This window comes from Haliotis asinina, chromosome 10, assembly GCF_037392515.1.
Source record: "Haliotis asinina isolate JCU_RB_2024 chromosome 10, JCU_Hal_asi_v2, whole genome shotgun sequence".
In the NCBI taxonomy this organism is placed as follows: domain Eukaryota; kingdom Metazoa; phylum Mollusca; class Gastropoda; order Lepetellida; family Haliotidae; genus Haliotis; species Haliotis asinina.
In genome coordinates, this window is record NC_090289.1 from 7,435,589 (window position 1) to 7,462,164 (window position 26,576).

The 26,576-nt window shown below is 39.9% G+C and overlaps 1 protein-coding gene across 1 annotated transcript; it reads right to left on the reverse strand.

Annotated features, from left to right (window-relative positions):
- Nucleotides 1-2,529: 2,529 nt before the first annotated feature.
- On the reverse strand, nt 2,530-25,388 carry LOC137298475 (collagen alpha-1(II) chain-like). The gene is made up of 52 exons (XM_067830756.1): nt 25,098-25,388; nt 20,765-20,896; nt 20,471-20,493; nt 20,231-20,260; nt 20,030-20,083; nt 19,488-19,556; nt 18,995-19,090; nt 18,488-18,532; nt 18,289-18,342; nt 17,925-17,978; nt 17,745-17,798; nt 17,453-17,506; nt 17,152-17,205; nt 16,676-16,873; nt 16,264-16,407; nt 15,937-16,035; nt 15,642-15,749; nt 15,395-15,448; nt 14,713-14,820; nt 14,304-14,348; nt 14,039-14,092; nt 13,106-13,204; nt 12,755-12,862; nt 12,433-12,486; nt 12,201-12,299; nt 11,896-11,994; nt 11,599-11,652; nt 11,375-11,428; nt 10,960-11,175; nt 10,723-10,776; nt 10,496-10,549; nt 10,163-10,324; nt 9,861-9,968; nt 9,542-9,649; nt 9,245-9,352; nt 9,056-9,163; nt 8,743-8,796; nt 8,404-8,457; nt 7,899-7,952; nt 7,422-7,475; nt 7,200-7,253; nt 6,869-6,940; nt 6,402-6,437; nt 6,017-6,052; nt 5,599-5,673; nt 5,248-5,265; nt 5,014-5,031; nt 4,670-4,802; nt 4,223-4,332; nt 3,966-4,049; nt 3,358-3,579; nt 2,530-3,105 (listed from the first exon to the last, which is right to left on the reverse strand). Exons 1-52 carry the CDS (start codon nt 25,171-25,173, stop codon nt 2,953-2,955), a joined length of 4,317 nt encoding a protein of 1,438 aa, XP_067686857.1. The 5' UTR covers nt 25,174-25,388; the 3' UTR covers nt 2,530-2,952.
- Nucleotides 25,389-26,576: the final 1,188 nt, after the last annotated feature.

Below are 26,576 nucleotides of genomic sequence, written 5' to 3' on the forward strand. Positions count from 1 at the left end.
AATAACTGCCAAACTGTACATTTTAGCGACTTGAGTGAGTCAGTCAGTTTAGCTTTACGCCGCACTCAGCAATATTCCAGCAGAATGGCCAGGGTCTGGAAATAATCGAGTCTGGACCAGACAATCCAGTGATCAATAGCATGAACATCGATCTGCGCATTTGGAAACTAATAACATGTGCCAACCAAGTTGGCGAGCCTGACTACCCGGGCAGAATTGTTGGGAATTGGATTGTGCATCTGTACAAGAAATTTGAAAGTGTTGGAACAATTAGTTCTTGAGATATTTGCTGTCGAACTTTGAACTTTAGGAATTAATTTTGAATTATCCCCCCTTTTCTATTGGGCCTAGAGCCTAGAGATTTTTTAAAAGGAATATCAACACCTCGGTGTGCGTGTGTGTGATTTTGTTGTAAGCGATTTGGAGCATTGGGTTTTGGAGTTGTTTGGTACAAAATTCGGCGGAATAAATAATAATAATAATCCGAACAATTACAATAGGTAATCCTGCCTAAAAGCATGGAGCCCTAATAGTCCTAATAAAATCCTAATAAAATTGAAATGTATCGAACGATCCTTTCATATTCACAAGAATTAAAACAATATATATAATGTTTTTATAATGTGTCAAACGACGAAAGAGAAGTCTGTAATCAGCCGTGAAAGTATATGCTTATTTTAACTTACGTTTAGCCCTTACCAGATATTGTTAAGAAACATGTTGTTGTTACGTAAAAGAGTGAGTGTGGTTATCTGAACATCTCCAGGTATTTTTATACAGGGGTGTGTGTGTAAACTTGTGTGTGTACTTCTCATTCATATGAACATATCTGAAACCATTCCAAACAAGTTGTAAGTTTCTCCCCCATTCTCTCTGTCGTTAAGGTTTATTTGCAAAATGATTTCGTTAATGATGATACAACTAGTGATGATAAACAGCTTTTTATCCAAGTTTCAGACATGAATAGTATTCAGACAGAAATTATCTGAGTGGTTATTTATCAAATCACTTTACATCCACAAGTGAGATATGGTCGATTTGTACATTGATCTTTGTTTTAGAATGTACATGCTAAAGAATTAACCACATATTGTCACTTTTTTAAGTATAATGTTTGTCCTCTTGATCCGATGCACCGGTTCTGTTCTTTACTTTCTCCTGGATCCAATATTTGTGCGTCATTTAACACCAATAACCCCACTGTTTCTCATTGTTTTTAGCATTATGTACATATTCACGTCAGGAATAATTTCGACATATTACAGGATTACTGTATCTTGAATATGGTGACAAGGTGTTCTTCCCAACCTGACACCTATCCTTTATATTCCGTTTATTCCATGTTAGTTAGCTGCTTTAAACATTCTGCCTCAAGCATAGCACTATGTGCAATACGTATTTGTCACATTTTTGTGGACACTGACATCTAGTCTTTGAAATGAACGTGTTGTATATTAAATAACATTTTTATAACATTTACTCTACAAAATATAATAAAAGGGAGAGAAAGGAATGTTCATTTTTTTTAAAATTTCAACAATCTAAACTTACACATCATAGACTTGAATAGGTTCTGTTGATTATATTTGTTCCAGGGTTTATATCACAGGATGTTCGTCGGACAAAGTTGTTGTCTTTAATTCGGTGTTACGGTACAAAGGTGTGATGAAGGTAAAAACTAATGAGGGATTAAGGTGAAAGCTGGTGTGTATATTGTGTAAATCTGGGCAACCTACCTTTTTATGTTCATGACTTTTGGGAGTTGTTTTCTTATCACAGAATGCATATTTAATAATCATTGACGCACGGACATCCGAACACAACGTCTCGAAACCAGTTATATTTAGCAACGTATTACTGCGTCTTTTCTCTTATCAACCCATCAAGAAACAGACGTTTTTAATCTTTGTTTTACGGAAATATAGGTGTGCAATGTGGAACGTCAGTGCCAGCGAATACCAAGTCTTGACTATCCTCAGGAACAGAATCGTATCGTCATGAGCCATGTCTCAAGTGGAGTTCCGAGTTTTCAAGTGAGACTTTTCATTGTGTTAAACGTTTGTGACTTTTTGACATTGTAAACTAGGACTGGTTAAGTATTTTACACACCAGTCAGATAATAACAGGTCTGAGCCAGGGAAATCAGACCGGCAACCGGATCCAACTGACCTGTTTGGGTCACCTTTTGCTACCCTGATAACGAAGGTGCTTACATTGAATTGACTGTCTGTTCAACAACGCCTTCCTTACACATTCAGTCTGTGTAAGGCAACCACAAAACCACATATCCATAGTCAGTTATAAGACTGACTATATTTAGTGGTTTGCTAAGGGATATTACCGCCACGACTGTCCTAAGATTTTATTAAACAATTGCAGATTCACGATAGCCTTGTGAAGACGACCTTTGACTGTGTTAACAGTGCAAGATACTGACCAAGACAAACATGCATCCACATATGTTTTCTTAACAAATAAACAGTCATTGGCTTTTTCTCTTTTTTTATTTAAAAATAAATCACAAAAATGTTCTTAATTTTATTTTTTTATTTCCCACTTCAGCTGAATGCCGACAATTTTGGACGGATTTATTAGACAGAGGTAGTAAACAGGCCGCGTTGAAACAACATGCATCCAGCATAGGTTTGTGTCCCCTGATCCCTTGAACACTAGACGTAGGTAATGGCAGTAATGTAGCGCTGATCACATATGCTTTGTATTAGTAAATCACAGTTTCTTAACATCCGCCTACTATTCTCCGCCGCGGCATCGATGCTCCTCTCGCAATGTCGAAAACAAATAATAATAAATTGGTCCATGAGGTTAACAGAATGATATCTGGAAGGTACTTGAGTTTTATTAGATGAATGTTGAAGAAATTTCTAAAATTGTCTATATCTGTCATGAAATATGAGAAGACGTGTGCGGATGAATACGGAACTAGCCATCGGCTCAGCTGAAGCACGCGGGCCCTATGTCAATACCAAATTCTTGATCTTCTCCCCCAACATCATATAGTCCTACATCAATAATTGGCATTCTTTCTATGCGGTGTCCGCGGCCGCGTACTTCTATTATTGTTTGTCCCAACTGTCCATTGTATTCCTGAAATAGATTATTATGTATTAGAAAAAAAAGCACAAACCTATCGCATTGCTAGTCATTTGAAACACAACAAAGGTTAGACTTTTTGGTGATGGAATTAATCCATAAGTCTAACACTGGATTAACATTGTCCTGGTTCATATAACAACATCCTGTGCCACAAAGGTAAACCCTGATATCTAAAAGTTTCAAAGTCCATAATGTATGCGAAAACCAAATTCATTTTATAGTTTCAGGCATGTGTAAACGTACCTTGCAAGTATCGGACTTTACTCTAAATCTGTATGGTTTCTTGGCAATTGGTCCCATGATCTCCTCATCGAAACTGCCAAGCCTCACAGCCTTCTTGTGGTTGCCAGCGGCTTGGTCGTAGATGACGACGGTGTTCTTGCAGCTGATGGCGATGTCCTGGCGAGCACGTGAGCTCATTTGGTGTAGGTACTTAACTTGAGACCTGTGCATTCCATAGTCGAACTGCAATTGATAATGAATCACATGTTGCATCACAGTGACCTAAACAATCAACAGGCTGTAAACATAATAATGTATTTCTTTGTGTACCCGAGAAAATGACTTGTAGACCATCTATATCATAATCAATAGTCATATAGCATAATCTTAAAATGTAATGAACTTAATATGACAGGGCAACACATCATCAAGGTTGTGTCTGACATTTTATAACGGTTCGGACTATCCTCTAAATTATTTTCAAGCATAGACATGTTTCTTATATAAAACCTCGAGTTGTGGTAGATGTTATTTAGATGGTATGCATCGGAGTGAAGACGCTTCAAATACTGATAAAAGAGAATCACTAATCACTCGTATATAGTATTATGTGTTATGCGAGTACTTACGAAGCCGTTGGCGTCGAAGGTCTCGGCGAACCATACGTGTGCCTCTGGGTTTTCCTTCCTTGCGAACCAGTGCTGTCTCTCATACTGCAACATGGATGAACAGGTTTAAACAAACCATCCCTCGTATAAAATTGTTAAAAACAACTGAACAGTTGTGAAAGAGTACAGATACCCGATACGAGAATTTACATCTACGATCTTATAGATAACACACAGGAAAACAGGAAGCGTTGCCCAGCTTCTGCATTCATTCTTACCCCAGTTTGGATTGGATGTAAGCAGGTCTCGGTCCTCTTTCCGTTGAAGATACATTCGGCCTCAAAAGCATCACTGATGCCTCCACCATTAGGATCAACGAAGTACCAACCTGAATAAATAACACAATACTTCCGGAATCTGTTTTGAAGGCTAAGACATATTCCTAAAATGGAATGAGAACTTCATTTCATAGAAAGTATCGAAAATACTATACTTTCAGAACATACTTAGATACCTTAGACTAAATACTCTAACACTTTTAGACACTGTATCCACTGACCCCAGTTCAAAGGTGATGTCACGTGTTTTGTCGATTTCGTTCGAAACGCATTTGAAAGACTTTCCAATTTCTGTATAGTTACCCAATTAAGGGAATATCGTTTTCCCACTTTCGGAACATAAAATTTCGAATCTACATGAACAAAAAAAAGATCAGAATGTCGTACCGTTAGTGATGTCAGGGTTGTTCTTGAGCAGGTCATGGCAGGTACGTCCGGGGGCGTCCTTGGTTCCAGTGGGATCCCTCAGTTTCTTGATCTCCTCCTCTACATCCTTAAGAGCCTTGATGGCGTTACGTGCCTACACGAATATAGTCAGTACGTAATGAACGAGCGTGTACATGGTGAGCACAAATATGTATTCAACAGAATAGTTACACACATAAGTATACAACATTTATTCCCATTAACTTTAACTGTATTGCAAACTGACGATTCTCGATTCTTGAGGTTCCTTTTACTGGTTATATTCCATCCTGTTAAATGTTTCTTACAACCAAAATTGAACGTACCTCCTCTGGTTCACCCTCCTAAAAAGGAAAATCAATAACCTTTCAATAATAAAGGAACATGTTTTTCTGAGGATTATCTATTTGTCAAACAGACATCTTTAAAAGGTTTTTCAGTTAGTTGTCAAACGATCAAATGAAGTGATGAAATGTCTTTATCAAATATAATGCGTGAATTCAAATTTATGGCTTAAACAAATGTCAGTGGGTCTGTATTATTGTAAAACTTCAACTTACTGCAGATGGCACATCACCCTGTAAACAGAAACAATGAAATGACGATAATTAGTTAAAGGATTTAACGATTCGTCACAGTTATTCCTACTGTAATTTGTCAGCTGAATACCTAGAGTTCATGTCCAGGCCATCTGACATGTAGAGCTAAAAGACATGAGTACTTATGAGCGCTGAAACTTAATCATAAGTAATAACGACAACGATAATGTTAAGATTGACAGAAGATCATGAATTTTGTTCGTGAAAAAATATTATACTTAAACAACGTGTCATTGTGATAAGGTGGATACAGGGTTAAAGCAGAGTTGTCAGAACACTGATCGGGAACTGAAGATTGTTTCAAACACCCACCATGAAGCCAGGGCCCTTGGATCCAGTGGCCCAGCCGGTGAGAGCACTGCCGAACACGCTTTCTCCTGGTGGTCCCTACAACACATAAGCAATAGCCGGTAACAGTAACACATCTTCCTTCTCACATTATTAAAAGTTACTTATGTCCTCAACACACAGTCATCAATCTATTACCAAATCATGAATATTTGATTACATTTTTTTCCGAACAGTGTTGGAGGCATACGTACATTGTATGAGAGGTATTGTAAGGAAAACGAAGGACATGTTTTCATGTATAATCAACAATAAATACTTATACCGTTTTTAAGCAAAACAGGTAATTGAACACGGCATTGAAACGCTATTGTAAAATATAGAAGCTCATCATCCATAACGACTTATTCTCACATATAATTATATGCATAGCTTCACTTACAGGGGGTCCTGGATTCCCGGGAAGACCGGCGGCACCCTGTTAAAGGAAAAGAAGCAAACACAAATGAATAAGTATATAATATGCAACACAGGAATATTGACAGAGCATTAACAGGCATATGTACAACTTTAGCATTAACACAATTGATTTTGACAGAAGTGGGCACGTTGTCCACAGACATGCATATAACATAGGATCAGAAGCCTGTGACCGAGAAATTTTAGCGTTAACATCAGTACATGTCTTACATCTTGTACATACATTCTGTACGTTTGGATACATTTGGGGAAGAGTGAATATCTAACTGGAACTCATAAATTACTTGAAAACAGACCAATCTGGGGTGATGAAAACAATAAAACTAAGGTTTCACAAATTTACATACCCTCCTTCCATCTTCTCCACTGGGTCCACGGGCGCCCTGGCGTAGGCAAAATACATAGACATTAGACAACAAAAATGTTAAAAAGGTTTTCAAATAATACGAAAATACGGAAAATGCACGCGCAAATTGCAAAATGAGTAAGTTTGCACCTTACCATATTCAAATGGCCAGAAAGGAAACGTAGAAATCATTCCACGTGAACTTAGGTGGTACGAAAACAAATCACTTGCCGAGGCAGTTATTGTGAATGTGGATGGGTATGAATGTCGTTATCGTTTCTTTAATGGGTCCTCGACTGCCAATGCAAGCACATAATGGTTTATTGAACTCTTTGGTAACAGGAGTATAATTAATCTCGTAGTTTCTGGTGAGAACATCCAGTACGTGCTTATGTGAAATAGAGCCGCTTGGATACGTACGACTCAAGAGCGACGAATAAAATACAATCTGTTTCATCAAATACTCACTGGGGCACCACGGGGGCCGTCGGGGCCGTCTTCTCCTGGAAGACCGGGTTGTCCACGGACACCGTCGTTACCCTGGCGGGAAAGATAACAAGGAACTGAATACATATACATGAGATCAGAGAGGGTCGATGTTGGAACTGATGTTCAGAGGAGTTCATTTCTTGCGAGTCGACTAACTGACGCTAAGATTGGATCATTTGAAGACGTAAATGTAACTGGAATCTTTTGCTTTGAGGAGCAACAACAATAACAACAACAACAACAACAACAACAAAACTAACAAAACACAATCACACACTGAATACCAGTGAATTAAAGAAGCAATACGTACTCTCTCTCCAGCTGGTCCACGATGTCCTGGTGGACCATTCTCTCCAATTGGACCCTAAAAAAAGAAAATATTACAATATGCATTTGAGTTGAAAGTTACTTCACTGCTGGATGCCTCTGCACACGATTAGGGGCAGTATACACTGTTACATAGCAATGTCCAGTGTACTGTTATAGTAAGATATTGCAAGTTCATGATGAAAGATGACATAGACATACTCACCTCGGGTCCAGGTAGACCAGGAAGTCCCATGTAGCCTGGGTCACCCTTGTCTCCCTACAACATTACAAGAAAACAAAAAAAACCCAATGAATTGTTTACTGTCACTAAAGATCTTTAAAAAATAAATTCACAGGCTTCTTATTTTAAAAAAAACAATGAATTGTTTACTGTCACTAAAGATCTTTAAAAACTAAAATCACAGGCTTCTTATTTAAAAAAACAATAAATTGTTTACTGTCACTAAAGATCTTTAAAAACTAAAATCACAGGCTCCTTATTTCTTTCTACTAATAAGGTAACAGAAGAAATAAGTTCATAAATGGGATTGGTGTAGCGTTTCCTATCTGTCATAAGTATTTATAAACATGTTTATCAGTACACTTACTCACTTAACATCAAATGTTCCTCAAGAAAAGTGCTTATTATGTTATGCCAGTCTTATCCTTCCCTGACATGTATTCAAGTTGTATCACTTACAGTGTGACCAGAATCTCCAGCCTCGCCATCAATGCCTTGCTCTCCTTGAACTCCCTGTAACAGAAACACTTATACTGACCCCATGCTAGTCATACTTCATCGGTCTTTCTAACGCCATCTTTATCTTGTAAGACAAATGTCATCGGTGACATCTTGGTAGACTTGCTTAGGTCTCTAAGGTGAATGATAATTTATGAAATAAGTCCCTTTATTTCCTTTGTCTCTTTAAAGGTAGAATTACTATACATGTGTGGGCTTGGCACTCAGTACAGCTTTGGAGCAAGGTAACTTAATACAGTGACACCGGTTTTAAGGAAAAATGGGAACACGGGCCGATACCAAGCAACATCAACATATACACGTGATTTGAAATGCGGGCATGTTTCAATTTGGAAAATTCATTTGGATTTATACAGAATCGGATTTTCAGTCTACAAGATTCATTTTCACTGAATTGACAATGTATGTCAGATAATTACTAAAGTAGAAATTATGCATTACTTACGGGAGAGCCTCTCAATCCCTGGGGTCCTCTGGGTCCAACAGGTCCAATTGCTCCCTGCATATCGAGAAATGTATGTTAGCTCGGTAACAAGTGCATTTACTATTAACATATGACGTGATAATTCCTTTAGAGAAGAGCAAGTGATTAAAGGTCTGGGTGAGGAACATACCAAAGTGCTTAACAAGGAAGCATACAACATCTGTAATGACCGTGAAAGGTAGTGTAACCAATTACATCCTTTTGATGTTTAACGAGGCCATCAATGTGCAGTTATGTCTGATATCTTGAATGTTTCGTTATCAATATTTCCACTGACTATTATTATGAGAACAGTCTTACCCTTTCTCCACGTGAGCCTGCCTCGCCTACTGCTCCGCTGGGTCCAGCAGGTCCCTGTAAAAACGATATTCGTTGTTACAAAATTGCCAGCGAATATCACATTTCATGTCGAAAATGATATACTGTCATTGTGCGTTTATTCAGTAAATATAAAACATCCTTTGAAGACTGCATCACAAAGCTGTGAGTGGATTTCATAAAAGCATGACACCACAGAAATATGACCGTTCCATATCACAGGGTTACTTGGATATTTATAATGGTTTTACACACATCTGGGCATGTCGTGAATGAGAGAACAAATATATCTCACCTGAAGTCCTGGTAGACCTACGGGTCCAACTGGCCCGGCATCTCCAACAAGTCCAGCCTCGCCTTGACGTCCTGGAAGACCAGGGGCGCCGTCAGCTCCGGGAGCTCCCTGGTCAAGGAAAAGACCAAATCATTCACATGCTCTAATTCTACTTTTAACGAAGTAACCATAAGAGTAACTGCTACATACAGAAGGTCCCGTTGGTCCGTTAATGCCGGGTCCTCCAACGGGTCCAGGGGGTCCAGCCTTTCCTGGAAGTCCATCGCTTCCACGACGTCCATTAGCTCCACGAGCTCCCTGTGGATGAATCAAATATGTTAATCGTTTCATGTTGTATGACAATAACATGTAGTATGTAGTGAAAGCTGTCCATACCAAGTATAATACAGTTTCGTAATAGGTATCCCTTTACTGTATGGACACGTCATTTCGATGTGGTCATTTGGTGGTTAGTTTCAATTGTGTAAGAATAATGATAGTACTTACATTAGGTCCTTGGGGTCCTCCGGGTCCAGTTTCACCAGGTGGTCCAGGCATACCTGGTTCACCGCGCTCTCCTGATGCACCTGCAGGACCAGGGGGTCCAGATGATCCCTATTATCAGATGAAGACATGCATATAAGTAAGTATATTGGATTTTTCTTTTCCAATTTGTATTGAGCTGTTTTCTGAAAAGTGGCACGCGTGTGTTTTACTGTTTAGGATAGTGGCATTTAACGGCAACGTGGCAACATGAAAACCGTAGGTTTAATCAAAGGTCTACAAAATATGAAATATAAAAAATGTTTGTTTGAGATTTACGTACAGGTGAACCGTCTTCTCCACGGCTACCCTTCAGTCCTGGATTTCCGGGTTGTCCGGGAGCACCATTTCTGCCAGCCTGTCCCATGTTGCCAGTGGAGCCACGTGATCCCTGCAAAACAAATTAATACATCTCAGGGCTGCTAATTGTGTCGAGGGCGGAATCATTCTTAAGTTGTTTGATGAAACAACCAGTCCTTGATAAAAGTACAATATTTAAGTTCCCAAATAATTGGGCCATTATACAACAAGCAGATAAAAGGAAGCGCTGAAGTACATACATAATTGCAAATCCCTAGTACTGACCTTGATACCGGGAGAACCGGCGGGTCCAGCAGGGCCTGGGAGACCTTGTTGACCAGAGAGACCCTGGGATCCTGGGGCTCCGGGGGCACCTGGCTCACCGGGGATTCCAGCCACACCCTGCTCTCCTCTTGGACCCTTGCGACCTTGAATACCAGGAACTCCCTAGTGGAATGTATACGGAAAATGAGAATAGTTTGCAAAGACAAAAACAAAACGTGACAATGAACAGTTTTAAGGGTAAACTTATTATATACAAAATTATATACCTCATATACAAAAGGGCCGATCATTAAGCAGATACATATCGGGAAAGTAGTTCATCTTTGTACTCACAGCTGGTCCTTGACTTCCTGGCTCACCAGCAGCACCAGCATCTCCTTGCTCTCCCTGAAATGCATAAATAACGTTTAAGTTAACATGGGCCTTTATATCCTAACGAAACATTCATAATACTGTGGTTGAAGCGATCTTCGAGTTGGAATTGTTGCCTCGCATAAGCGTTATGCTCTACTTTAAGTAAAAGTCTTATTTCAAAGCTGAGGTTATGAAATCAATCGTACCTTAGTTCCGGGCAGTCCTGCCTCTCCCTTCATACCTGCACCTCCGGCAGGACCCTGTAGACAATGACAATAAAAGTTTGATTAAAAAGTAATAATAACATGTACATTGGAATGTTTCCACAAAAGTAATGCCGAATATTATAAGTACTCTGTTAAGTGGAAAATAATCGGGAATAATTTGAGAATGGCACACTTGGCAGTCATCGTCAACCATTAATGAGAATCAGTACGACTTACAGGAAGGCCTGGGTATCCGGGCTCTCCGTCAGGGCCAGCATTTCCGCGCTCTCCAGAGGCACCAGGGGGGCCAGACTGTCCACGGTAGCCAGGGTCACCAGGTTGTCCCTTCTCAGCAGGGGGACCGGCAAGACCAGGTGGGCCAGGCTCTCCTGGGGGACCAGCAAGACCAGGTCGGCCAGTGTTTCCATCAGGGCCTGGGGGACCTGCCTCACCCTAAAGACAAAATAAATAAATAAGTAAATAAAACTAAAAAAAAAAAAAAAAACAGTTCCAGGAAAAATACCAGGAAAAGCTCAGAGTTAATATTCATAGGGGTAAACTCTCATTATTATTGTCTGTTTGCCTGACTTTGGTATATTACTGCCTTTACAGGGATTTCAGAAAGAGAGGGAAATACACGAAATCTACTTACATCGTCTCCCTTAGCTCCTGCCTCTCCAGCTGGACCTCGCTCTCCTGGCATACCCTGAAAATATGAATACATGTACGTGATTAATCCAGTTTCCTATTATGACATATGCCATTTGTAAGTAAGCATTGTTCATCATAACCACGACACGAACTTCTTCTCAACATGTAACTTGAAAGCATCAGCTTCTGATTGACTAGATATGTCCTTAAATTCGTTGTACTCACCATAGGTCCCTGGGGACCAACGTCGCCCTGGACACCGATTTCTCCGGGAATACCCTGGAATGGAAGTGTTTGAATGATTATTCGGATACCAACGTATGAATATAACGTGCAAGCGTATCGTATCTCATCCTCCCACAGAGAACAATTAACTAAATCGCTAACTACATCCACAAATATTACCACAAATAAAGCACTGAATTACCTACAATACCTAATTTGAATGTGTATGGCACAGATGTATGCATCCATATAATTTAATATACACTGTTTCTTGAAGAAGTCAGAGCAGCCACCTACTCTCTCGCCATCATTTCCAGCGGGTCCAACTGGCCCGGGTGGTCCAGGCTCACCAACAGGTCCCATAGCTCCGCGTTCGCCGGGGAAACCACGCTCTCCCTGTGGCCCAAAAACGAGCAATGTAAGACGTGTTAAAAACATACTAACAATCTCACTGAAACCACTCTGTGACATACGGACAAAGAATTTACTATAACAAGGCTCAAGACAAACCTTTAAAGCGATGAACTTTCTGTACAATTCATGTTTAAATATTTCCTCCTGAAAATCTCTAATTAGAGTCAGTCATCTAGTGCTATAGTCACCCTGTTTCCAGTACGTCCTGGCTGACCTGGTCCTCCGGGTGTGCCGGGCTCTCCCTCAGTTCCAGCCTCTCCTGGGGGGCCGGGAAGACCTGGAGCTCCCTGGACACGTGAAACGTTTCCATGTAAATATCATACTTTCAAAAATATATGATGAAGTCATCATTAATATCACAGAGATGAATGTTCGTTTGGCAATCACCTCAAGGATACTACCAATGCAACGTGTACGCACCTGGAATCCAGGTCCTCCAGGGGGTCCCTCAGCGCCTCTGGGGCCAGGCTCTCCCTGAAAAGGGCAACGAAGAATACTTTTCATAAATACAATATTACGAAACAGTATGAAATGTTAAGAATTATATGAAACGGTAAGCTATCAACGTAAATGAATTATTGCCTTGTGCAATAATGTAGTCTCATTTGTAACATTAACGTTGTAGAGTAAAATTACTGATGTGAGAGAGACAGGATGAACGACAATTCCTCATAGCATCAGCATTTGTTTATGGTGATTTCTTCGTCAACTGTTTACGCAGGGAATCGCTCTTCGCTCGTACCTCGGGTCCAGGTGCTCCCTGGGGTCCCATTTCACCAGTTGGTCCGTTGTCGCCTGAGGGTCCACGTGGACCTTGTTGTCCGGGGTTTCCAGACTTGCCAGGGTTTCCCTGAAGTGTACAGAAAGTAATCAGCAAGATAGATTTGACTGAACACATCTGGTAAAATATTCTATGGTTGCAGGACAAAACCTCAGTCTGACATGAGATATACAGAGAAACAATCATGAACGTAGGCGAAACATTTCCCTCTTTGCTGGAACGCTTGGTACTAGAAATTCAGGAGTCCATTTGATATCATTTCCAGTATCGGACTGCCATCTATGATGTGGCTGCTGCTTATGAGATACGTACTCTCTCTCCAGTTGGGCCTTGAGCACCCTGCTGTCCTGGGGAGCCAGAGGGTCCGGGGGCACCAATCTCGCCGGGGCGTCCATCGTTACCAGATGGACCCTGTAACAGGACAATAGCTATCATTATTGAGGTTAATAAGTAACATATTTTCATAAATTTCACCGTCGTTTTCAAACTATTAAGCTTCACTTGTAAAATATGTGTTGGAAGAAATAGAAATCTGCATATAAAATGAATCCATCAGTGAGATCATGAAAGGTAGTTAAATGTAATTGTAAACCAAAAGTTACTGTGTTCTGTAATCTGATTGGTTGAAAAACATGATTAAATGGTATTAGATTCCCGGAAACTGAAAGACTATTCACCGCGTATTGACACTGAAACAATTGTTTTGTTGTGTCATCAACAGTGGTGACGTCATTCAAATCATATTGTGACGTAAAGTTAGAATGACGTCACAAATGAGCAACTCCAGATGCTACCATGAGAACCAGCTGAAACGGCCAGCTGATGACTCTTCACTGCTGTGTCCGTATTCGATGTAAACGAGTGCAGACACTAAAACCCCTTTGGTTTACTTTTGTGTTTACAATGTCGATAAACATCATGTGTTGGCCAATAACTGCTTAGTCTTTTAATGCAGAATCTGCACGTTTTGGGTACTCTGGTGCCAGGCAAGTTGTTGAGTTGACAGAGAAGGCACTAGCATCAGTACCAAAAAGAGGCATTAAAAGAATAACAAGTTGAACTCCATAAGCCATCATGGTCTTCAGCCCATCTAATTATGTTTCCTTTTAACTTGCAGAATTTGTTTCCACTGAAATATGCTTCCAAATGCATTCCCGTGCTTCAAATACTCAATAACACCCGGAAATTGGCCAACACATGATGTTTATCTCCTAAATGTATTATGTTGTATTTCTTGTTACTTACGATAGGTCCAGGTGATCCAGATTTTCCATCAGGTCCAGGTGGTCCAACTGCACCCTGAAAAGGAAAACAAATAAATAAATATATGAATTCACCAATATAGGATAATATTATGCTTCGTAAGTATCAGTTAACAAATAGAGATATAAAAGCTATGTTAACCAGGAAAGCGTGACGTTAGAGATCATTTTAACTTTACATAATATCACCAGTAAGTACCGTCAACAACAATGAATGCACAATAGAAACTTTATATAAATGTTCGTACCGCCTCACCAGGTGGTCCGGGGGGACCTGGGCGACCAGCCTCTCCCTAAAAGTAGATGAAACAAAAGATATTTATCAAACAGTACAGCCATGATCTTATAGTTAAACAGACATTATGATAACACTGCCTTGCAAGGTTCGGTGTGATTTGAAAAACAAAACTAAAAACATGCATCATACAGTCCTTATTGGACGAAGCTATGACTACCTTGTATTGTTCAGGTTTTGTGACTTTGTGGGGAAATGAAAAAGCTCGATAAGATCAACGATAAACGTTTTCACTACAGTTATATAATGACGTACAGTAAGCCTCATGTGAAGAACGAAATAAGTATAACAGAAGGATATGCAAAGAGATTCAATGCATTGAACGATATGATACTACAAGAAACGACTTGTATGCCCCTTACCATTGAGCCTGTCTGTCCCCTCTCTCCGCGGAGTCCGGCGTCTCCATCTTCTCCCTTAGGTCCGGGGTTTCCGGGGCTTCCAGGATTTCCACGCGCACCAGGGAGGCCCTACGTTCAGATGATAATATATAATTGCATCTATACGGCAGACACCCATTTACCACATTCTTTACTTAATATTTTCAAATGGTACTACAGCCAAGCTATTCTGGAAACTACTCATACGTTCGTAATGGTTTATTCTTCAGGCAGGCTAAATATGCCTCAGATTATAAAAGTGAAAAGATATGTCTTATCTGGTGTATGGCATAAGCCAAAAACCCAGCTAGACATCAGGACTGGTAACTTCAAAATCTTACCTGCCAAAAAAGCATTGAGCAAGACAATCCAAAGAAAATAACTAAATTTTTAGTTACGCAATGCTTTGGACGATAGTCCAAACCTTAAACAGCAATTGTAAAGTCTGAATGTAACGCTCAATTTGAAAAATAGATGTATGGAACATCTTATTTCACAATTTTACCAGACCATCCGACTGGCGAAGTGTACAATTAGATCGCCGGTAGAAATGTAGCCTGTGTGGGACGCTCGGATAGGCCTTATTTCACACACTCTTATCAAAACGTCTTTGTGAAGGTGCTTTGTATCTGTGGGATATACATTATCCTATCCTCCTACTTACTCTCTCTCCATTGGGACCCTGAGGTCCGGCGGCTCCAGCACCACCACGGCTGCCCTGCAAAACATCAAATGATGAAACAAAACAGAAGCATTTTTCGAAGGTTTTGTCATGGTCTTTACTCTTTCATTCCAAATACAGGTGTCAACCTTAAAAACTTTGTTAGTTATTGTAAGATAACTACAAAAACATCTCATCTTTCATTCACATTTGTCTTTTAAACTGACAAAACAACGCGACATGTACGTACACGTCTTCCCTGGATTCCTGGGGCTCCTGGTTGTCCTCTGTCTCCAGGTGCTCCTGGAGACCCCTTCAGACCTTGTTCTCCTTTGTATCCAGCTTGTCCAGGGGCTCCCTGTATATGGGGTTAGTAACATTCTATAATCATCCTTATAAATTCGCATGTTCGTTATTTGTTTATACGGCTATCTGATAACCTAAATTTAAATGAATCAAATGCTTTATTGGACTCTACTTTTCGTAAAAAAAACCCTATGCAAGTTTCGGCCACAGTGTAATTCTGAGGATTACTGCAAACTTACGGCGGCTCCCTTAAGACCAGGCAATCCTGGGCTTCCCAAAAGTCCGGGGGGTCCACGGGGTCCAGGGAATCCTGGAGAACCGGCTGGACCTGGGTCTCCCTGAAGTGAAAGTATAAATATATAAGCTAACTATTATAAATGTAACGTCCTATTGCATAATATCCCCTCCCAATACAGTAACAATATACAACAGAATGAATGCAAACAAAATGAATTAACTCAGACTTTGGTTTCTCCCATTGGCATAATAGTATGTGTTAAAATGTTGCTCTTTGCCACATCCTTTAAAATACATAACTTCCAAACTACGACCCCAGGACTACTTACAACGGTACCCTTCTCGCCATCACTTCCAGGCTGACCAGGTGGCCCGTTCATTCCGTCCTCTCCATTAGCTCCAGGCATGCCATTTTCACCACGGGATCCCTGAGGTCCAACTCCTCCCTTAGGCCCCTTAGCACCGGCTTCTCCCTGAAAATTTCATTTTTTTATATCAGATTAAAAGGAATAGCGTCATATGCTTCAAAGAATAATGATATTCGTATTGACATTGCAATTAGTTGTTTTATCGGAGTGAGCATTGACGCCTTGATTGCGATCCTTTCTGTCACCATTTGGTGCCTGTAGTTCAGTCCATTCAAAATGTCAACATAAGTTACTTTTTGTTATTATAACACCATTCATTCACTAAGCAACAAACAATTGTAAAAAGCGGTAACAGAAACAATTTGTTCCTTACCTTAGCTCCAACCATTCCTGGTGATCCAGGAGGACCGGATGCACCCATTGCACCAGGGGCTCCAGGTTGTCCAGGAAGACCATCAACACCACGAAGACCTGAAGGTCCAGTAGAACCATCAGGACCCCTCTCGCCAGACTGACCACGGGGACCAACTGGGCCAGGAGCTCCAGATGGACCTGGGGCACCGACGGCACCCTAAGGAAAAACCAAGTTCGTGAACGACCTCCTGTTTCTCTTCTAGAGACAGCTAACATAATGTTAAACACAAGTTTTTTTCACTTACAGTATATACTGGTCAGGAATTTGTTTCGAGGAAACATACAACCGAAACCGTGCAAACGGTACATTCCAATGTCTGTAACATGATATATATAGTAGTGTATGTAGTTTGGGTATGGCAAGGATGTCTTATAATACTTTTAGCAAATGATGACTCTGAGGTGATGTGTATGAATCATTTTATGCAAACTTACACTCTCTCCTGAAATACCCTGCTCTCCACGTTTTCCGGGGAAGCCAGGGAAGCCCTGAAAAGAGCGAAGAAACACAATTTTCAAAACAACTCAACATTTTCAGGGAGACAAAATTTCCAGAAAATGCCCTCACAAGCGTAACGTCTGGAAGTTCATTCACGCCAACTTTTCATTCATATAATGTGATAATCACCGAGACACTTTATCAATGCGCTATGATAGATGACCTTGAATACAATTAAATTAATGCATTCGTATTCTGAAACATTTAAAGTTTGAGATGTGTGTTGACAAGACTTACTCTATGTCCCTTGGCACCAGGAAGTCCAGGCATACCAGATGGTCCAGGGCCTCCCTGAAGAAGAAACAATCAGAGGACCTGTGTAGATGACCCATTTGGCTAACTTCACAGCAGAGCTTTAATGGCATCAGAAATAATATATAAAAGTAAACTAAAACGTTTTTTCGAATTTTATGGAATGGTACATTGCGCTTTATATAAAACAACTGTTCGAAATACAAAGGTCAGTCACCAGCAATTCTGCATTGAAATATTAAAAATGCGCAGGGTAAATGATAAGAAAGTATTTTACCCTAGCGCCGGGGAGACCTGGAGCTCCTGCTTCACCATTACGTCCACTGTCGCCCTGAAATCACAACGAAAACTGAGAATTGTCCTCCATGTATAACGGGTGAATATCAGCATCGAATCTCTATTACATCGGATATATAGAATGAATGCAATGTAACGGTATATTTGGTTCTGTCCTCACCTCAGGTCCGCGAGGTCCAGCTGGGCCTGGAGGTCCACGGCTTCCGGGCGCTCCCTGTAAGTTGAGAACGATTTTAAACATCTAGTCAAAGAAGACTTACCGACATGTTTTAGACTTACCGACATGTTTTACACATTACACATTTAGTCCATTCACCTCCAAGCTGTTCTTCATATTAACAATTCATGATTGATTAAAACATACGAGTTAAATCTCAGGACGATCAAATCATTCGGTACATACATGACAACGATGAAAAATATATTTATTATTAATTTAAATATCATAACTACATACATAATAAGTAGCACTGTAACCCTTGGGTGTAAAGGAGATCTACTACGAAGTGGCATGGGATACCAACCTGTGGTCCACTGTCTCCAGTTTCGCCCCTGATTCCACGGGCTCCTTGGGGTCCCTGAAATTCATTATAATTACAGGTAACAAAACACATAAAGCGTGAATCTATATAAGCCTGTAGGTTTTGAAACTTTTTAACACCACTGGACATGAACTAAATTATTCTACTGTTTAACATCTGTAAGTGTTATACCAAAACTTACGGTGGGTCCTGGAGGTCCAGACAATCCACGTGGTCCAATGGGGCCCTGAAATAACATGTAACAAGGTGATAACGTATGGAGACAGCAGATATCTCGATAATATTGAACAAGCTTTAGGCATACAAGCTTCTTAATTACGAGAGCTTCGATTCAGATTCTTGTAGCGTGGTCAGAAATTCCTACGGGTACGTTTCAACATCTTGCCTCTTAATCAAGATATCTCGATAGATATCAGAAATAGAAAGACATCCTCCACGAGCCGTGGTTATTACCCCGACAATACAACTACGACAGATATATTCTTAAAAGTAATCGTGATGTCCAGGTACAATCAACAGGACCAACATATTGTTTTCGTAAGTGAATGACAATACGCTGGAAATAGGTTCTTTAGAACCTGGGGTAGGTATTTCACACAGAGCCTGATCGACAGCATCGACAATTACTTAGTCGATGAGTCAACAGTAATATGACGATAGGGTAAAAATGTTATAGTTTCCTACTTACAACTTGAGCTTGAAGATACTGAGGTCCGAAGGCGGCTCCACCAGCCTTGTTGGAGAACCTTGCGGCGTAGTAGCGGCGGTAAGCCTGGTCAGCTGACTGAGGGGAAATGGCAGGGGATCACATGAAACGTCAATCGTTATGTAGCATATGTTTAAACACATTTGTGCACACAGGGTTTTATTGCATGGATAGTTTATTAGTCTGCCATACAGACCATGAAGCAAATATATCCAAACAAGCCCACGCAAGTCTAGAAAGTTGCAGAGCTACTTTTTTTCATTTTTTAACTATGAACTTTTTGTTTGCAAAATATGTTAACTTCAGGGACTAGTTATTAGTCTGATGGCTTCATTACTTCTTCGTTTTATCTTTTGTTTCATTTTAAAATGCCGAGAGTCCTTCAAATCGGACCATACCATATGGTAACATTTAGCACTCACTAGTGTACCTTAGATCAGAGAATCAAGACTGAATTAGATGGAGAGGGACTTACCATTTCGCTCTTCCCTGGGGATCCGGGTGGTCCGGGGACACCATTAGTTCCATCAGGACCAGGCTCTCCCTGGAAGTCAGATCAACAGTTACATGCACCGGAAAAGACGTATGTAAGAACGGTAAGGACTGCTGTTGAAAATTCATGCTGTTTTGAACTAAGAAGCAGTTTCGCAAGGTATTGATAAAGTACATTGATACGTTTAACAATTTCTGAAGATGACAACTGTCGTCCTCATTGTAACTCTTTGCGAGCTTTTGGTTTGTATTTTCGCCATGTTTGGTTTGAAGGCATATTCTTGCCGCGTCTAAAGAATACGAGAGATGAGCGGTTAAATGTTCATCGCTCAGTTTCAAACACAATTTATCTCATAGTTCCTCAACCACAGCAGTTATCAGCACAGCCCTTTCCGCAATGTAAAACCCGAAACGAAGGATGTGTAGATTTTCCTGAGGTTCTGAATATCTCAGCTCACTGATGCTCCTGTTTTGGAACTATTTTTGTTAAAATTATTTTCAGGGACAAAATAAACTTATACTCACTTGCTCTCCCTTTGGACCTTGTACGCCCCGTTCTCCATCCTCGCCAGGCAGACCCTGAGACACAACAAAGACAGATATGATATCAATGTTCAAACAACAAACACCTATTCGTTAGTGCATAAAATCACTGTAGTATCAATAAAGCAAGATTAAGGACCGTCGGTCAACTAGTCAATACAACCGGTGATGATAATGACTTACAGTGACGGCAGCCATGACCTTCATCTTTTTCTGCAAAGGAGAAAAGAACACACCATGAAATTTGTACAGTGTCATGACAACAAACGAGACCAGTGAATGTTCAAAGAAACATGAGATAAAATTTAGAAAATAGTGGTCTATCAAGTTGGTACAGTTGAATAACAATTCAGGCTGTCACAATTCGTCTGTTATAACGTTATATGTTGTGGCAACAAAAGGAAGTCTTTTGCTAAGACCTACCTCTTCTTTGGTGAGAGCGGAGGCTGAAAGGATAAAGCGTTGTGTCAAAAGTTAATAATCGTAATAAGTTTATAAAAACATCATGCGTACATACCGATGATAGATGAATTAACTTAGTAACTAAAATAAACCTAATAAAATCGTTATTAAAGTAAAAACGTCCACAAACAATTATTGCTTTGGCGAGTATGTATTTACATCATTTACCAAAAAGAGTTCTTTGACCATCTCATCAATAAAATGATAAAGGTAGCGGACAAACAATCCACTGAGCAGGATTTTAGTCGTACTTACCGTAACCGTCACAGTCAGCAAGGAAAGAACAATGGGCCTCGCCGTTGTCGCAAATACATTCAAAACATTTGTCCTCTTTATTTGGTAGCCAAACTGCTCCGTTCTCATACTGAACTCCTTGATATGTGCACCCTGAAAATATAAGGATGAATGTTAGTATATAAGGATGAAAAATAGTATGTGTAACCCTGCACTCAGATAAATTATTCTAATCAATAACGTTTTTTGGTTTGTTGTTTAACGCCGCACTGAACAACATTCAATATATGTGGGATCGCCTGGAAAAAATGGTCTGGAAAGAAAATTCCAATGATCAACAGCATGAACACTGGATACGATGACGTGTCAACCAAGTCAGCGAGTCTGACTACCTATTAATCGCCTCATGGGTTTCTGAAGACCAGTTCTAACTCACTCAATTCTTCACGTGAATACTGCTGGAGAGTGATCGAGAGCACCTTGAGTTGGGATACCTGCGGTTTGAACACAGAGACATTTAACCAGTACTATAATTAGAACTTAGAAGTGGTTAAGGCAGTCAAGGCCACGTAATGACGGTTAAATGTTCCCTAAAATATGCGTATTTTATTATGGAGTGTATATACCCTCATGGAATATTAACTCTTATGTGATGTAGAAGTTCCAAATGGAATCTACTATTGCCTCTAACCAATGAATCCTAGCAATGATCGCTTGCTTCAAGACTTTAAATATTATTCTATTACCACTGTGATATTAGCTGTAAGTTTGCTTCGACAGAACAGAAGTTCAATGGAGAGGTCACCACTGACTCCATCACAGCGCGTGACAAGTCAGCCTATGGTTGGTTTTTCGGTTAGGTAACACAAAGCACTGCTGTTCAGGGCATGCTGTTAATGGCGAAGAGACTTCCGTATTCTCTAACTAAGCCAACACGACAAACAATTCTAGTAAACGCCAATACAGTTCGTGTAAAGAATGAAGTTCGAAAGGCTGAATGTTAGCAACGTGGAACGGTTGGAGACGAATTAACTTACGCGTCAAAATGTAAGGTATCTCTGCCTAAAAATGACAACAGCATACCAGTATTGAGCTGGGTGGGATACTTAGCAAAATATTTTGAGGACTGTCACGAAATCGTTCAAAGAAGATATTACACAATTTTTAATACACATATTGACTCCTATATCCCAAAACGTTGATAAAGCAAATGGAATATCGAAATCAGAAAATTCGACAAATCTAGTTTGAGGATTTTGTGTCAAACAGTCCTGTGGAATTTTAATTTCTCCTCGCCATCTACATGAGAACTGTACTCTGCATGTCCGGCATATTTGTATGAGGTGACTGTATGTGCGATTGTTCAGCCCATGGTGAGCGAAATGCATCCCATGTGAATGGAATTGTATTGTTATATACAGAAGCATGTGCGATTGCTTCCACGTGTGCAGCTCTGACTTCAATTTGCAAGTCTGGCCAGGATTTGGGGACGGTGAGGAATGTGGGTGGATATTGAGTCCCGGTTAAGTATCTTAATGAGGGGTTAATATTCAGAGGATATTTAACTTTCTGCATTTCTGCCACTCCCCCGGATGTCTGTCATATGCTCATGACAATCTGTCCTCTCTTTACACGCGATATGTATGTATAATGCATATAATTATAAAGAGAGTGAAGAGAGATAGCACAGAGACACACAGACACGTACATACATACATACATACATACATACATACATACACATAAGATGACAGTTATGACGTGGTTATGACGTCACAGAGGCAATAGTAGTCACAATGTCACTGCTATTCTGACGTCATATCTGTCATTCACTACCGGAAGAATTTCACGAAACATGTACAAGCATCATCGGCCCTGTGTGGATGTTTCTCAGTCTAATATATTGTATATCTATACACCTCCCCCCCCCCCCCCCCCCCATCTCTCTCCCTCTCCCTCTCACATGTCATCGGTTCCTTCCCAATTGCGCAGATCGGTGCTCATGATGTCGATCACTGGATTGTCTGGTCCAGTCTCGATTATTTACAGACCGCCGCCATATAGCTGGAATATTGCTGAGTGCGGCGTATAACTCACTCACTCACTCTCTGCCTCTCCCTCCTCTCTCTCTCTCTCTGTATGTGTGTGTGTGTGAGAGAGAGAGAGAGACAGAGAATTATCGTAGTGAGAAAGGAAATGAAATGCCTAAATTCCAAAGGAAATTATTTTAATGCTCTTTAATTATTTTAATTTTAATATTTCAATTATTTTATTAACATAACAAAAATATGTTCCGGACAAAACGACTAAAAAAGCAAGGATTAAATACTGTTAAAACTGTATGCGTGCTCATACTTCATTTTATCTGGCAAGATTATTAACAGGGCCCAACATTCGTCACTTACACACAATCACACATGCTTTATGCAAGGCATTCCTGGGTAAAGCAGGGGAGGTAACTGAGCTGAAGCGTTAATGGCAAATAGAAATGCCGCTTTTTACAATATTCCTAAACATCGCTACACTACAACTAGGCGTCACGTGGCACAGGTGGTGAGTCGAACCCCGTTCATTTTTTGTGACGTGTAGATGCGAGTGACTGGTGGTGTCTGATAGAACAAACCACTGGAACATATGTGTAGATCAGACAAACCATTGGCTCATCTATCCCGTTTCTTTGGGTTTTCAAAGTATCAGCCGGACAGAAATTTAATGATGGTTTTCTATTGTAGTGTGTTCATCCAATCATTAACAAGTCCGTTTGAAGGGGCGTAGTAGATGTTTAAGATACAGTCATCACTTTGTGTTTTAAATGTACTGTATTTTAGATATCTATGACTTGACAATAGTGATGCCTAGTGATGTTACCAAATCCATACCTCTCAAACACACTGACTAACAAGACATGTTTATTACAAAATACCATTCTGTATAAACATACGCTCTCCGCAAAGGTTATCACAACGTACGTGCTTGACATTAAAAACAGATGGTCGGTCTTTATATTAGGTAACAAAATGTAACAAACTAAGTCAACAAGTTATAGACTAGATTTAAGGAAATGTACGAAAAGAATTTCGGTATAGCTGATATACATTCGAAATTAGAATGAGTGACAGTAATATTAAATAGCCTCTTGTTGGGTATTGCAAATTTGGTGTTGTGTTTCAGGGTTGACTTGATCAAGTGGATTGAACTGACCTAGTTATTAGAGCGTAATATATAGCACAGAAGAGGAAGAGTCTCACAAGGCTGGGGAACACATGTAATTTAAATCTTTTAAACGGACAGTTTTTTCCAATTTTATTCGTCAGTGGTGAAGCCAAATCCAAGTGGTTATCTGATCACAACTGACTTCCAGAGTCAGGAAAGTGAATTTGATATAAAACCTCACAACCTTAAGAAGCTACAGTTGGGAGCGTCAAGGAATAAGGTGTGGTGACTTGAGATCGTAGTTCGCATTATTTCAGCTATGAAACCAAATCGGACCAAATTTACATATATGTGCATGTCCTTCATTAACACAAAGTCACACTAAAAGAAGAACTGAAAATCAATTGCATTAATACCCTATTTGTAATTAATGTTCACAACTCGGAACTTAAAAAGCAAAATGATAGTCGTTGTTATTTACAGGATGCAATGTATCAGAGTGACTGATGTTGATATGCATATTAAGGAGTATAACCGCTCTTCAATGAAATGTAATGTTGTAATATAGATGATATGTAATGCATGCAAGGCCTGAGATGACTGAAGAGGTGAAGAAGAAATAAATGTCAATACAGACAGCGACTAAACTCATCAAATGCTCGGTTGAGATTCGCTGACAAAGAATTCCACGTTTACAATTGCTGACGTGGTGATACGTGGCAGCCATGTTGCTGACACAGGATGACCTAGATTTGGTGCCAAATGTCACGTGACATAATAATCTGTCATTGGCCGCAGCTCAGCCTAACATGTCCGATCAACAAGTGGACATATCCATCACGACAAATATGCACAAATATAATAATAACTGCGTTGCCAAACTTTACTTTCACTTTAAGGTAAGTTTGTACACACTTAGAGACATTTCGAAATACCTTAAAACTACAGATATCGCAGTTTCTATCCACAAAGTAATAAATGCATGAAAATACGATTCCTATATACATACCATACATGTTGTTACTGTCATTTTGGGTAAAGAAAATAATGTAGAAATTCACCGACGTTGTAAATGTAACAATGTTTCACATAAACACTGTCGCAATATCACATGCATGGTTATATAGAGAATCAGAAACATCGGTCAGCATCAACCTCAGAAACATAATAAAATGACAAATAAATGATATAAATCTCCTACCTCGATCTTTCTCCGGCGCGGCTGCCACTGTAACAACCAGTAGAACAACTACACAGACACACTCCTGAAGGCGCATGGTGAACGCCGTTCTATATTCCCTTCCCACACGTACAACTGTTAAACCATCCAAACTAATAAATAGGTGGAATTGGTTGCTTTCTTTGGGAAAGAAGCCGAATGGGCTTCTTTTTAACTAGGAAGAGCCGAGCTAGCAAGCGTTACCGCCTGCAACAACGGGTTCCTAGGACAATTTATAATTTCTGGCGTGCAGCCTTCCAGGACTGCGACCAGAGTCTTTTGAATATGCTCGAGTTTTAATATACCCTAAGAAAAAAGTTAACCAATCAGGACTCCAGAATACGACGAGCTCTGACCCCTAAACTGACTATGAGCCAGGCCTGCCTCCCTCTTTCAAAGCTCCATACACTGTTCCTCTCAGCGTGGTAACCCTGCCCCCCTCGTTCAGCCCCCGGTGCCAGATTCTGCTGCAGTCAGCTGGCGAGCTCATCAATTTCAACCACTGGATGTCTCTGACCTCTCTCTGACCACCACTTAACACAAAACCTAGAGCAAAAGAGGGGATACATTTCAGTTTCGAACTTGCAGATGTTTCAGACAAAAATACACTTTAAGGTCTTGCATGATATACTTCACAAACAATTTGTGATTTATATAATAACCCACTCTTTTCATGTTAATCAACTACTTCCATGATTTCGTTCATCTTTCTTTAAGCATCGCATATAAGTGGACCTTATAAATTATTGTTATACACGTAATTTCAATTTTCAAAGTAGGACCACAATATTGGACTCATTTAAGTCTCTTTTCAGGATATGCTGTAGACCAGATTTTGTAACTTGTGTGTGCAACTTTATTGCAAATATCATATTAAAACAAACTAAAATTTTTGATAACCTGACAAAGGGTAGTAACATCAAACAAATTCGTGACGTTAGACAAAAACTTTGTCACGTTTTGACTGGCAGGTAACGCAAACGTTCGGCCATTAACCCTTGTGTGGTATTTTTCCCAAACAGATGTATTGGATCTGCTGAGTCGTCAATTTTTCACCATTTGTGATAATCTGACACCACTACAGCAATCTCAGTTATCACTGTGAGCGTTACAGATAAAGTCAATGTAAACGGAGAAGACATGATCCCCGGTATCAGAACTGCCTGACCTTCATTTCCAAAATGTTCAACATTTCAAATGCTTGACGATTAAATCCACATAAACAAACGTCAAACTACAAAGAAACCTGCAATAGAGAGATATTCTGTATTTCTAAATTGTTAAAGCGGCTCAATTTTTAGAATTTGGAAACATTATCGACTGGTATGTACTGCTTACAATATGCCCCGCCCCCTTGTCCTAGATCGAAATAATACAAATACATACGACATGTGAGAACGTAAGTCTTTAATTAGAATCACGTGTATGTCTATTCATAGAAAAAACTGCAAATTAGGTTTC

What these genes read in the sequence shown, in the direction of transcription:
- LOC137298475 (XM_067830756.1), bottom strand. Translation starts at nt 25,173, where the DNA reads ATGCGCCTTCAGGAGTGTGTCTGTGTAGTTGTTCTACTGGTTGTTACA. An exon ending in CTGGACCTCCAGGACCCACC is followed by an intron (nt 18,343 to 18,487) that starts GTAAGTTTTGGT and finishes AATGAATTTCAG; the next exon opens with GGACCCCAAGGAGCCCGTGG. An exon ending in TACATCCAATCCAAACTGGG is followed by an intron (nt 4,050 to 4,222) that starts GTAAGAATGAAT and finishes TCCATGTTGCAG; the next exon opens with TATGAGAGACAGCACTGGTT.